Here is a 14,112-nt window from a genome sequence, read left to right as displayed (position 1 = left end):
GTTAGTGGGAGTTTCCTGGGCAATGTAGCCCAGCTTTTTAAGGTTGTCACCTAGTTCTCTGTTTATACCTTTTTGTAAGTTTTTTTTTTTACCAGGTAGATGTCCGATCTTCTGCTGATGCAGATTTTGATCGCAAGGTTCTTGCAGTGGTACTCTAAAGTTGGGTCTATTGACCCTTTTTGAACCTTTTGGCATAGTCCTATCTGCCTAGTTGTTGCGCTTCCTTCTCATTTATTGCACTGATTCACTCTAAGCCCTTGTACACACGATCGGACATTCCGACGGAAAATGTCTGATCGGACCGTGTTGTCGGATAATCCGACCGTGTGTGGTCTCCATCTGACTGTTTCCGTTGGAATATCCGGCGGACAAAGTTTTAGAGCTGGACTATAAATTTTTCCGACAACATGATCCGATCAGACTTTGTCCGATCGGTTGTAGAGAATTCCGATTGGACAAAGTGCCACGCATGCTCACATCAAATTCCTAGACCAAAGCTATTGGCTACTACCCTGAACATAGTCCCGTGGTAATGAAATAACGTCATCACGTTCTGAACGATCGGATTTCCCGACAACTTTGTCCGACCGTGTGTATGCAACACAAGTTTCGGACAAAATCTGTTGTCGGAATGTCCGATCGTGTATACAAGGGCTTACAGATAAATCCCTTTGTTTCACAGGTAAGGAGGGCAAAACGAGGCCAGAGTTCAATACTGAAGTGAAATGCTCAGTTGATAATCCGTTAGCCAGCTTCTGAATAGAGATCCTAAGAGTCTCATGTCGCTACTAAACTTTCATAGGCAAATATGTCTCGACTCATAAGTAGTTCAAATTTGTCAGATCCGCATTCCATGTACATAAGTCTTTGACTTGTTTGGACAAATATTGTTGACTAAAAGGGGGAATTGGAGAATGTGGCAAATATGCATCATAGAGAGAGGCTTCCATAGGTTTAAGCATGCGTAATGGGTCTTGTTAAACCTAACTGAGACATCTTTCAAAGCTTATGACAGCTGTACAATAAGGAAAGACTAATCCTGACAGTAATGACAGCGTATCTGTGAGCGTTCTTTGGAATTATCATTATATGGGTGTAGAAGAGAATGCAAAAATAAAAAGCTTTGAGACTCTGAATATTTAACTTTTCATGTTTCCCAAAAGTGTTGTGTAAAAATAACTTAAAAAGAAAAAGTAAAATTGTAGCTGTAATTTTGTTAAAAATACAGACAAAATTTTAACTTTAAACTCAAGCAACCTGCTGAATAAAGCAAGCCATAGTTAGGGCCATAAATATTTGGACAGTGACACAAGTTTTGTTATTTTAGCTGTTTACAAAAACATGTTCAGAAATACAATTATATATATATAATATGGGCTGAAAGTGCACACTCCCAGCTGCAATATGAGAGTTTCCACATCCAAATCGGAGAAAGGGTTTAGGAATCATAGCTCTGTAATGCATAGCCTCCTCTTTTTCAAGGGACCAAAAGTAATTGGACAATGGACTCTAAGGGCTGCAATTAACTCTGAAGGCGTCTCCCTCGTTAACCTGTAATCAATGAAGTAGTTAAAAGGTCTGGGGTTGATTCCAGGTGTGTGGTTTTGCATTTGGAAGCTGTTGCTGTGACCAGACAACATGCGGTCAAAGGAACTCTCAATTGAGGTGAAGCAGAACATCCTGAGGCTGAAAAAAAAAGAAAAAATCCATCAGAGAGATAGCAGACATGCTTGGAGTAGCAAAATCAACAGTCGGGTACATTCTGAGAAAAAAGGAATTGACTGGTGAGCTTGGGAACTCAAAAAGGGCTGGGCGTCCACGGAAGACAACAGTGGTGGATGATCGCCGCATACTTTCTTTGGTGAAGAAGAACCCGTTCACAACATCAACTGAAGTCCAGAACACTCTCAGGGAAGTAGGTGTATCTGTCTCTAAGTCAACAGTAAAGAGAAGACTCCATGAAAGTAAATACAAAGGGTTCACATGTAGATGCGAACCATTCATCAATTCCAAAAATAGACAGGCCAGAGTTAAATTTGCCCAAAAACACCTCAAGAAGCCAGCTCAGTTCTGGAAAAGTATTCTATGGACAGATGAGACAAAGATCAACCTGTACCAGAATGATGGGAAGAAAAAAGTTTGGAGAAGAAAGGGAACGGCACATGATCCAAGGCACACCACATCCTCTGTAAAACATGGTGGAGGCAACGTGATGGCATGGGCATGCATGGCTTTCAATGGCACTGGGTCACTTGTGTTTATTGATGACATAACAGCAGACAAGAGTAGCCGGATGAATTCTGAAGTGTACCGGGATATACTTTCAGCCCAGATTCAGCCAAATGGTGCAAAGTTGATCGGACGGCGCTTCATAGTACAGATGGACAATGACCCCAAGCATACAGCCAAAGCTACCCAGGAGTTCATGAGTGCAAAAAAGTGGAACATTCTGCAATGGCCAAGTCAATCACCAGATCTTAACCCAATTGAGCATGCATTTCACTTGCTCAAATCCAGACTTAAGACGGAAAGACCCACAAACAAGCAAGACCTGAAGGCTGCGGCTGGAAAGGCCTGGCAAAGCATTAAGAAGGAGGAAACCCAGCGTTTGGTGATGTCCATGGGTTCCAGACTTAAGGCAGTGATTGCCTCCAAAGGATTTGCAACAAAATATTGAATAAATAAATATTTTGTTTGGGTTATGTTTATTTGTCCAATTACTTTTGAGCTCCTAAAATGTGGAGTGTTTGTAAAGAAATGTGTACAATTCCTACATTTTCTATCAGGTATTTTTTTTCAACCCTTCAAATTAAACGTTACAATCTGCACTTGAATTCTGTTGTAGAGGTTTCATTTCAAATCCAATGCGGTGGCATGCAGAGCCCAACTTGCGAAAATTGTGTCACTGTCCAAATATTTATGGCCCTAACTGTACATACACTGTTTACATACACTGTTTATTTTAATTTTTTTTCATTCAGCCCACAGGCCGAAAAAAATAAAAATTAAAAAAAAAACAGATTCCTCTATCCATGCTCTACATTGCAGATTACCGTATATACTCGAGTATAGGCCGACCCGAATATAAGCCGAGGCCCCCAATTTACCCCCAAAAAAACTGGCAAACTTATTGACTCGTGTATAAGCCGAGGGTGAGACATGCCTGTCCATCCCTGTGTGTGTGTCCGTCCATCCCTGTGTGTCCGTCCATCCCTGTGTGTCCGTCCATCCCTGTGTGTCCGTCCATCCCTGTGTGTCCATCCATCCATCCCTGTGTGTGTGTGTGTCCATCCATCCATCCATCCCTGTGTGTGTGTGTCTCCATCCATCCATCCATCCATCCCTGTGTGTGTGTGTCTCCATCCATCCATCCATCCATCCCTGTGTGTGTCTCCATCCGTGTGTGTGTGTGTGTGTGTGTGTGTGTGTGTGTGTGTGTGTGTCCAGCCTACCTTTGTCCCGAGCCTCCGTCCCGTGCCTTGCCTCCTTGCCTCCGTCCCGTGCCGTGCCTTGCCTTGCATCCGTCCCGTGTCGTGCCTTGCCTTGCCCCCGTCCCGTCCCGTGCCGTGCCGTGCCTTGCCTTGCCTCCGTCCCGTGCCCTCTTCGTCGGCGGCCATTGTAAAATTCAAAAGCTGCGCCGCCGCCTTCGCCTGTGATAGGCGGAACACTGAATTTCCCAGCAGCCTGTGTTCCGCCTATCACAGACGTCGTATCATCCTCGTCCGTAGTACGAGGATGATACGATGTCCGTGATAGGCGGAACACAGGCTGCTGGGAAATTCAGTGTTCCGCCTATCACAGGCGAAGGCGGAGCCGGAGGCGCGGCTTTTGAATAGAATGGCCGCTGTCTGTCTGCTCGACACGCTGATCGAGCGGGCAGACAGCGATGACTCGAGTATAAGCCGAGGGGGGCACTTTCAGCCTCAAAAAAGAGGCTGAAAATCTCGGCTTATACTCGAGTATATACGGTAATGAATGTCCTGCTGCAGTTATTGTATGTATTTTGATGGCCGGCCAAACAATAAGCAGCTGTTTGAAGGAAAGCTGCTGTTCAAATGGAAATTTTCTAGCATGCTTCTTTGACAAAAGTTTATTGAATGTTTGCCTTTTAATGAATAAAGTGGTACCAGCAGGTCCATCCACTGAGATGGTTCCCTAGGGACTGGAGCACACTGTATGGCCAGGTTTAGTCTAATTTTAAACCTAGTTGTTTTATGCCTGTAGCTGTCCCTCTGGCCTTATTATTATTATTATTCAGGATTTATATAGCGCCAGCAATTTACGCAGCGCTTTACAATATAAAAAGGAGACAATACAGTTACAATACAATAAAATACAAGAGGATTAAGAGGGCCCTGCTCAAAAGAGTTTACAATCTAATAGGGTGGGACAGGTGGTACAAAAGGTTATAATGGTCGGGAATGAGCTGATGGAAGTGGTAGGAGATTAGTTGGAGACATGATAGGCTTCCCTGAATAGAGTTTTCAGGGATCGCCTGAAGGTAGCAAGAGTAGGGGATAGCCGGACCAGTGGAGTTAGCGAGTTTGCAGAGGATTGGAGAGGCTCTGGAGAAATCCTGGAGACGAGTGTGGGAGGAGGAGACGAGAGAGCTTGAGAGTAGGAGGTCTTGAGAAGAACGGAGGGGACGATTTGGGTGATATTTGGAGACAAGATTGGTGATGTAGCTCAGGGTAGAGTTGTGAATGGCTTTGTATGTTGTGGTTACTATTTTGAATTTAATTTGCTTGGTGATTGGGAGCCAGTGTAGGGATTGGAGGAGAGGGTTGGCAGACACTGATTGGGAGCCAGTGTAGGGATTGGAGGAGAGGGTTGGCAGACACTGAGCAGTTGGTAAAGTGGATAAGTCTGGCAGCAGCATTCATGATAGACTGAAGAGGGGAGGAGCCTATGGAGAGGCAGGCCAATGAGAAGGGAGTTGGAATAGTCAAGGTGAGATATAACAAGGGAGTGAATGAGGAGCTTGGTGGTTTCATTTGTTAAAAAGGGGCGAATTTTAGAGATGTTTTACGGAGGTGAAATCTACAAACTTTTGACAACGATTGGACTTGGGGCTGAAATGACAAGTCAGAGTCTAGGGTTACACCGAGTACCCTGGCGTGAGGGGAGGGCCTGATGGTTGCATTGTTGATTTTGATGGAAAAGTCATGGTGGGGGGGCTTGTGCAGGGGGCCTAAAGGGATACCTATGTATGAACTTTATCTTATGGGCCAAAAGATTTGTAATTGTCCATTCAGTCTTGTGATTCACACACTTTTGCCGGACAGCACAGCCAGATTGGTGGTATTGCTTCTCTTCACTGGACTTAGCCAATACAACTTGGTTACTAACCCACCACCAGCCTGATAATTAGTCAGCTAAGGAGCATCACCACACTGGTCTATACTGTGGTCAACAATCTTCCAGTGTTAAACTTGATGGCTTTGCATAGAAAGGACACCCATAGCCTATCTTGGGAGCATGCACACGTGCCTCCTTAGCTTCCGGCTTGTGTAGGGAAAAGGAGACAACGCCAGCGGGGGATTGCCAGAAAAGGATAAAGGTGACCGCTCTATGCAATATCATTGCACAGAGCAGGCAAGTATAGCATCTTTTTCATTTAAAAAGGGAACTGCCCTTAGTATCACGTTAAGTACTTGCAGGAAGATCTGGAAAATATGGCTAAATGTTAGCGTGTCTGTGTCTGTTCATTTTCACATTGTATTTTAATTATTTCTAGTCTACTCCTATTAATCTGAATGATCTTAAAGTTTGTAAACTTTTTGTGAAGTGTCCTGAAATAAATATTAGGTGGTTAAGGGCCGGTTCACACTGCAGGCGAGGCGAGGCGACTCCGACTTGCCTCGCCGCGACCTGCCGCGACCTCAGCGGCAACTTGCAGATGACTTCTGTATAGAAGTCAATGCAAGTCGCCCCGAGGTCACCCAAAAGTAGTACAGGAACCTTTTTTCTGAGTCGGAGCGACTCGAGTCGCTCCTCTAAGAACGGTTCCATTGTACAGAACGGGGGCGACTTGCGAGAGCGAGGCGAGTCGCGTCGCCTCGCATCGCCCGCTGTGTGAACCGGCTCTAAGGATTTCCCCCCTATATTTGTAAATATGTATTAACTTGTCTATTATAATTAGCTAATCTAGCACAGCTCTGATATTGTTAATGGTGATGATACAATAATAAGGTTCGCTATTAAAAATATACACACCTCTTAAATAAACAAGAGTCTTCTTTATATCCCAAGAAAATAGGAATGCTAACATAAAACACTAAAAGAAAAATATTGCAGAGCATATGAAGCAAAAGAACATCATCAGTGATATGTTACGTAAGGTCGTCCTCTTTGGTCAGTATCTTCAGCTGGGCTCGATGGCATGAGAGCCATCAGGCAAAAAGAGTGCTCCTCCAGCCGGTGAGCACTTTTAACCGATTGTCGACCAACCGCCATCATCATGCTGCGGCAGGTCGGCACGATCCCACGAATCGTCGTAGCTTACGTCCGTCCCTTTTAAGTGGAATAGCAGGCGCGCGTGTGTGCCCACTGCGCTGCGGGGGTGCCAATGCGCGTGGCACCCCAGTCACTCGCAACAGAGCCAAAACAGGGACGTGTGTGTGTAAGCACACACATCCCTGTTCTGTGAGGAGAGACAGATTGTGAGTTCCTACTAGCTAGGAACAATGATCTGTAATTTCCTCCAGTCACTACCACCCCCCTACAGTTAGAACACACACTAGGGAACACCGTAAACCCCTTAATTGCCCCCTAGTGTTAACTCCTTCCCTGCCAGTGAAATTTACACAATAATCAGTGCATTTTTTTATAGCACTGATCATTGTATAACCGATTCCCGACCAGCGCACGCCGATGTACGTCGGCAGAATGGCACGGGCAGGCATGTTGGCATACAGGTACGTCCCAGTCTTCAGTGTTGTCCTGCTATCCTTCTCGCGTGCCGGTCGGGACCCCCGTGAGTCCGGTCGTGGGTCCCGCGGACTCGATCGCCGCGGGCACACCCGCGATCGTCTCACGGGGGCGGCTGAATGGAGGAAATGCCATGGTAAACAGCATCTCCCCATTCTGCCTAGCAACTAGTGACGCTGATCTCTGCTCCATGTGATTGGAGCAGAGATCAGTGTTCACTAAATGAAAGCCCAGCCCCCCCCCCCACAGTTAGTAACACACCCCTAGGAACACTTAACCCCTACACTGCCACCCACTGGTTACCCGCTTCACTGCCAGTGTCATTTACACAGGAATCACTGCATTTATATAGCAGTGATTGCTGTATAAATGACGATGGTCCCAAAAATGTGTCAAAAATGTCCGATGTGTCCGCCATAATGTCGCAGTCACAATAAAAATCGCTGATCACCGCCATTACTAGTAAAAAAAAAGTAATAAAAAATTATTAATAAAAATGCCATAAAACTATCCCTATTTTGTAAACGCTATAACTTTTGCGCAAACCAATCAATAATCGCTTATTGCGATTTTTTTTTTTTTTTACCAAAAATATGTAGAAGAATACGTATCGGCCTAAACTGAAGGAAAAAAATGTTTTTTTTTTATATATTTTTGGGGGATATTTATTATAACAAAAAGTAAAAAAAATGTGTTTTTTTTTAAATTGTCGCTCTATTTTTATTTATAGCGCAAAAAATAAAAACCGCAGGGGTGATCAAAGAAAGCTCTATTTGTGGGGAAAAAAGGGACGTCAATTTTGTTTGGGAGCCACGTCGCACGACCGCGCAATTGTCAGTTAAAGCGACACAGTGCCGAATCGCAAAAAGTGGTCTGGTCTTTGACCAGCAAAATGGTCCGGTCTGTAAGTGGATAATTGTCAATGGTCCCAAAAATGTGTCAAAGGTGATCTGTCCGCCATAATGTTGCAGTCCCGATAAAAATCGCTGATCACCGCCATTACTAGTAAAAAAAAAAAATTATAATGCCATAAATCTTTCTCCTATTTTGTGGACGCTATATCTTTTGAGCAAACTAATCAATATACGCTTATTGCGATTTTTATTACCAAAAATTTGTAGAATATGTATCGGCCTAAATTGTGGAAAAAATTGCTTTAAAAAAAAAAAAAAAAAAAACTGGAGATATTTATTATAGCAAAAATTACAAAATACTGTGTTTTTATTTTTTTCAAAATTGTTGCTTTTTTTTGTTTGTAAAAATATAGACCGCAGGGATGATCAAATCCCAGCAAAAGAAAGCTCTATTTGTGGGGAAAAAAAAGGACGTCAATTTTGTTTGGGTACAGCGTCACACGACCGCGCAATTGTCAGTTAAAGCGACGAAGTGTCGTATCGCAAAAAAGCAGCCAAATCTTCCGGAGCTGAAGTGGTCAAACTGCATTCAGACACCACCCACACCACCTCATTGCCAGCCTATCTCAGCATTCTGCCAAACAAAAATCAATAAGAGGCAGTCCTAAATATCTGTCCATCCTCCAGGAAGCCTGCTGTAGTGTCCACTAGGGGCAGCATTTGTCCATGAATCACTACTAATTGACCCGGATCAAATCTTCAGTGACAGCTGGTCTTTGATCTTCTGTAACTCAGTCCATCAGTCATCTTGGCAGCAGTGGCCTTTGAGACGGCTTTCACACCAAGCCGCCCATAGCGTCGGCGGTAAAATGCTGCTATTTTTAGCGGCATTTTACCATTGGATTTGCAGCGTATTTCGGCCGCTAGCAGGGCGCTTCTACCCCCGCTAGCGGCCAAGAAAGGGTTAAAAACACCCGCAATGCGCCGCAATAGCTGCGTTTTGCTGGCGGTATTGCAGCGCTGCCCCATTGATTTCAATGGGGAGCAGCGTTAAACACACCGCTCCAAAGAGGCTGCTGGCAGGACTTTTCCTGACGTCCTGCCAGCGGACCGCTCCAGTGTGAAAGCCCGAGAGCTTTCACACTGGAAACAATGGAGCAGCAGTTTAAGGGCGGATTGCGGGCACTATTTCGAACGCTATAGCGCCTGCAAAATGCCCTCGGTGTGAAAGGGGTCTGAAGCTTTTGTTTGTAGACATGATAATCAAGCACTTCAATCTTTATTACACCAGGTGATTTGGAGCCAAGCTCTACTCGCATACTCCCCCCGCCTGGGGGCAGGACTCTTCGTTATCAACACCCTGCTGGGTGAACTTGCTCTGCTGGCATTCCAGGCCAGGTGTAAAAGGGTTTCAACCTTCCAGAAACATCTGATATTATAACACAAAAACCATGTTGCCTTCCAACTAGTCCATTGCATTTATTTGAATTCTGTGACACAAATTCACTATGCTCTGTGATTGGGCACTGCTGTGTTGCCGCCATTACTAGTAAAAAAAAAAATCCCATAGTTTGGTTTGAGCAAAAGTTATGGCGTCTACAATAAATATACACTTATTGGTATTTTTTTTACCAAAAACATGTAGAATACATTTTGAACTAAATCGATGAAGAAATTCGATTTTTTTTTTTTTTACATGACATTATAGCAGAAAGTAAAAAATATTGTGTTTTTTCTTTTTTTTTTTTTTTTTTTTTTCTTCAAAATTGTCAGTCTTTTTTTGTTTCTAGTTCAAAAAATAAAAACCACAGAGGTGATCAAATACTACCAATAGAAATCCCTATTTGTGAGGAAAAAAAGGACAAAAAATGTATTTGGGTACAGTGTCACACCACTGCGCAATTGTCAGTTAAAGTAAGGCAGTTGCATGTTGCAAAAAATGACCTGGTCCGGAGCTGAAATGGTTAAACACCAGCAGTATTCAGAATACCGGTAATTAACATAACTAGGGCCGAAACAACTAATCGATTATGAAAATAGTTGTCAACTATTTTCATAATCGATCAGCCGATTAGCTATACTGCATACGGAATTAATTTACATATCCGAAAATACAGTGAAGCACAAATACAGCTCTTTCACCATCCATACATGTCAGCAAGTGCCTGAGAACTTGTGAATGTGTGAGGAGCAATGCCTCATGGGACATGTAGTCCTGGGCAGGAAGTGAGTGGTTCTAAAGGCAGAAGTTTTTTTTCCCCACAAATAGAGCTTTCTTTTGGTGGTATTTGATCACCTCTGCGTTTATTTTTTGTGCTATAAACAAAAAAGACAGACAATTGACAAAACATATTTTTTTACTTTTTGCTATAATACATATCCCCAAAAAAATATATAAAAAACTAATTTATTCATCAGTTTAGGCCGATATACATTATATACTTCTACATATTTTTGGTTAAAAAAAAAAAAAAAAACCCGTAATAGGTGTATATTGCAAAAACAATCATGCACTCTCTCTATCCCTCTTCAACTGTGTATCACCACTGCAATTAAACACAAAAACTAAAACTAAGCCGCCACTATAAAAAACAGAGTGTACAATGTTCCCCTTATAAATTGTGGAACAAATGGCGCTAAATATTGTGTAAATTCACACCAATAATCACGTAGTGCTAAATGGCAGCTCACTCTGCACACAGTGACTAATATCTAATATACTATAATCACACACAAGTGAAAAAAACGATACCAAAATCAATTGTCATAAATTGTGATGAAACAAATTATAACCAAATAAATATTAACAAAACGCAAAAAACAACCTCTGAAAACAAGTCGCCCTGTGAGGCTCAGTGACTATCCAGCAGAAAAAAAGGTGAAACGGAATAAATTGTTTCAAATTATATCAAACAGTGTCCATTTCTTAAAGAGGAAGTAAACCCTGATGGGTGTTACTTCCTCTTTGATTCCTTGCAAAGGTAAAGCATAATGGACTACTATGCATCGCATCGCATCGCATAGTAGTCCATTATGTGTCACTTATCTGACACAGGAGCCAGCGAAGTCACGGCTGTCCCCTCCATCTTCTTGGCGGATCTCGCTGCTCCGGCGCCAGCATAATGGACTACTATGCATCGCATCGCATCGCATCGCATCGTATAGTAGTCCATTATGTGTCACTTATCTGACACAGGAGCCAGCGAAGTCACGGCTGTCCCCTCCATCTTCTTGGCGGATCTCGCTGCTCCGGCGCCATCATTCGACGGAGCCGCGATGACGTCACTCCCGCGCATGCGCACGGGAGCCGCCACTCGCGGCATATCGCCGTTGACAGCGGCGCGCTCAGTGCGCTTGTGCGCCGCTGTCTACACCCCGTGCGCCGTAGACAGCGGTGCCTGTCTTTTGGCAAATATCTCCTAAACCGTATAGGTTTAGGAGATATTTCTTGGACCTACAGGTAAGCCTTAATCTAGGCTTACCTGTAGGTCAAAGTGGTTTGTAAGGGTTTACAACCACTTTAGGATCTTAATGGTTTATTTCTCTTTACATAAAATAAATTCTTTAGTGGCTTTGTGAGTATGCACACTCCGTTCTATAATATGTAATGGGAGTTTTTCATGGTCAGGGTTTAATGTCACTTTGTTGTACCCGAACAGTAAATACATGAGAAATCTTCCAATGGGGGCGTCTAAAAAAGTTTTTCCTCCTCATATTGGAGTTAATTCATTTTACTTCTTGTGACTCTGGGGAAGGAAGTATGGGGAAGTCACTGAGTGGGACAGCCAAAAAAAACCCTCACGGGTTTAAAAGTTTTTATAGTTTAAGACTTTATTTTCACAATACAATGTCTTTTTATACAGCTTTTAAATCGAAAGGACAAAACCACTTTTGAGAAGCTGGACTACCTTCTTTCTAAAGAGGACAATTACAAGCGCACACGAGAGTACATCCGAAATTTAAAGATGGTTCCAATGATTCCATATTTGGGTAAGTGTCTGCGTGTGCTGACTCATGCTCAGTGCTGCACCTAAAGCTTTTCAAACTTCTTTAGAAAATGAAAAATGTTACTTTCTTTCTTCTTCCTGCGTTGGAAAACTGTAACCTGAACTGCGGGAGAAAAAAAATCTTTACCCGTGCAGTGGGTCCTACTCCCCGCTGCAAAGGTTAAAGTGGTTGTAAACCCTTACAAACCACTTTGACCTACAGGTAAGCCTAGATTAAGGCCTAGATTAAGGCTTACCTGTAGGTCCAAGAAATATCTCCTAAACCTATACGGTTTAGGAGATATTTACAAAAGACAGGCACGTAGACAGCGGCGCACAGGCGCACTGAGCAGGCCGCAGATCGCGGCGATATGCCGCTCATGTCGGCTCCCGTGCGCATGCGCGGGAGTGACGTCATCGCGGCTCTGGCGAATCACAGCGCCGGAGCAGCGAGACCCGGAAGTCACTCTGGGATACATGGCAGCGGCGAAGATGAAGGCGGAGGACCGCTTCGGGGGGCTTCGTTCTCAGGTAAGTTATTCATAATGAGCTAGTATGCTATGCATACTAGCTCATTATGCCTTTGCCTTGCAGGTTGCATTTTTTTTTTTTTTAAATAGTTTTCTCTTTGGTTTTAGATGGAGTTTAAAAGTGTTGACTCCCACAATAGGGCTATTTTGCTGTTTGTGCCCTGTCATGGAAATTCTCTCTCTCTCTATTTTCCCAGAGACCATTGTTTCAGGAGAGAAAATGATAGGAAATCTAAAATGTTACAGCTGCTACTAGAACAAGAGGTGAGGGAAAATCTTCCAATAGGGACACTCGTTCTATTGACAACTGGCTAAGGGAGGCCATACACGGGTCACATTCCTACTGCTCTTTTCTAAGAATTTTCATTCAAATTTCGCACTATAAATGGACTGCAGCAACAACCTGTTTTCGTGCGGCCATCGGATTTCAGTGATCAGGAATGTTGTACATTTTTTGGAAAACAAACCAATGATGGGAGAATCGTATGAGAAATATAACTGAAAAAGAAATGTGCATTGGCACAAGAAAAGAAGATTCCCTATTTTCTGCAGCAACATGAGGTGAAATTGAAGGCTTGATTGGTCGAGTTTCGAAAATCAATGGTGGCGCCATCGGATCACAAAACGCACAAAATTTCTGATTTGGCAAAGAAAGTTTGTTCGGAATTTGACCCATGTATGGCCTACATAAGGGATTTGGAAATTTCCCCTCACTTTCTGTTGTGGAATTCCTTGAGAGAATTAGGTGACACCTCCTGAATAGGGCACAGAAAGCAAAAAAAAAAAAAAGACTTGAAAGGGAAACTTTTCTTCACTTTAGCCAAAATGTTTCAAATCCATGAAGAGTCTTGCTTTCCATCTCCAAATTTTAAATTTAAAAATGTATTGCAGTAGCTGCAGTTTTGGTTTCCAGTAAACACTTTTTCCATGCAAAATGCATGAAGCCACATACAGAGTCCACCCACACCCTGGAACATGACTACGCAAAAAAAACCCCCCCAAAAAAACACATCTAAAACTTTTCAAAATTCACCACAACACATGAAAAATGTGTCTAACATTGCATGGTTTTAAAGGGGTTCTGCACTCAGAATAAAACATTTGCCCATTCTCTTGCCTCTAGTTAATATATTTCATAATGCCACCTGTTTTTTTTTTTGGATTCACCTACCTTTTGTAATCTTTAGTAGTTTATTTTAAACCCCTGCGGCGATGGGCGGTCTCTTGCGGGGATCAGCGTCATTTCCTGCTGAAGCCCGCACTGTCTCCTGGGATCTCGTTCGTGTAATCCCAGGAGACATTGCGGCTAATGCACCCGACATCTCGCGAGATCTCGGCTGTAATTACCGAAATCACGCGAGATGTCGGCTGTAGCACCCGAGATCTCGCGAGATGTCGGGTGCATTAGCCACAATGTCTCCTGGGATTACACGAACGAGATCCCAGGAGACAGTGCGGGCTTCAGCAGGAAAAGACGCTGATCCCCGCAAGAGACCGCCCATCGCCGCAGGGGATGAAAATAAACTACTAAAGATTACAAAAGGTAGGTGAATCCAAAAAAAAAAAACAGGTGGCATTATGAAATATATTAACTAGAGGCAAGAGAATGGGCAAATGTTTTATTCTGAGTGCAGAACCCCTTTAAGTGCACTGATGTTAATAGACTCTTGTGCTGCATGCAGTTGTTTGGTAGAGCATACTTACACTGTACTGCCTGCAGCCATAGAGAACCGTGGAACAAAATGGTTTACGTGGCTATATTGTACATATTGCTAGGCCACAAGTGGCTCTTTACCACTTAATTGTAAAAGA

At 43.3% G+C, this 14,112-nt stretch overlaps 1 protein-coding gene across 5 annotated transcripts in view; it reads left to right on the top strand.

Annotated features, from left to right (window-relative positions):
• RALGPS1 (Ral GEF with PH domain and SH3 binding motif 1) overlaps nt 1–14,112 on the top strand; it is a 659,487-nt gene that overhangs the window by 241,509 nt on the left and 403,866 nt on the right. For all 5 annotated transcript variants that reach the window (XM_077484871.1, XM_077484870.1, XM_077484869.1 and 2 more), the window contains exon 9: nt 11,648–11,774. In XM_077484871.1, coding sequence (XP_077340997.1) covers nt 11,648–11,774 — 127 coding nt within the window. The remainder of the gene's footprint in view (nt 1–11,647; nt 11,775–14,112) is intronic.

Source organism: Lithobates pipiens, unplaced genomic scaffold, assembly GCF_037356315.1.
Source record: "Lithobates pipiens isolate NorthernLeopardFrog02 unplaced genomic scaffold, aLitPip1_a1.2 Scaffold_166, whole genome shotgun sequence".
NCBI classification, from domain to species: Eukaryota; Metazoa; Chordata; class Amphibia; order Anura; family Ranidae; genus Lithobates; species Lithobates pipiens.
Note: the sequence above shows the minus strand (reverse complement) of the source record. Positions and strands in the feature narration are given on the sequence as shown.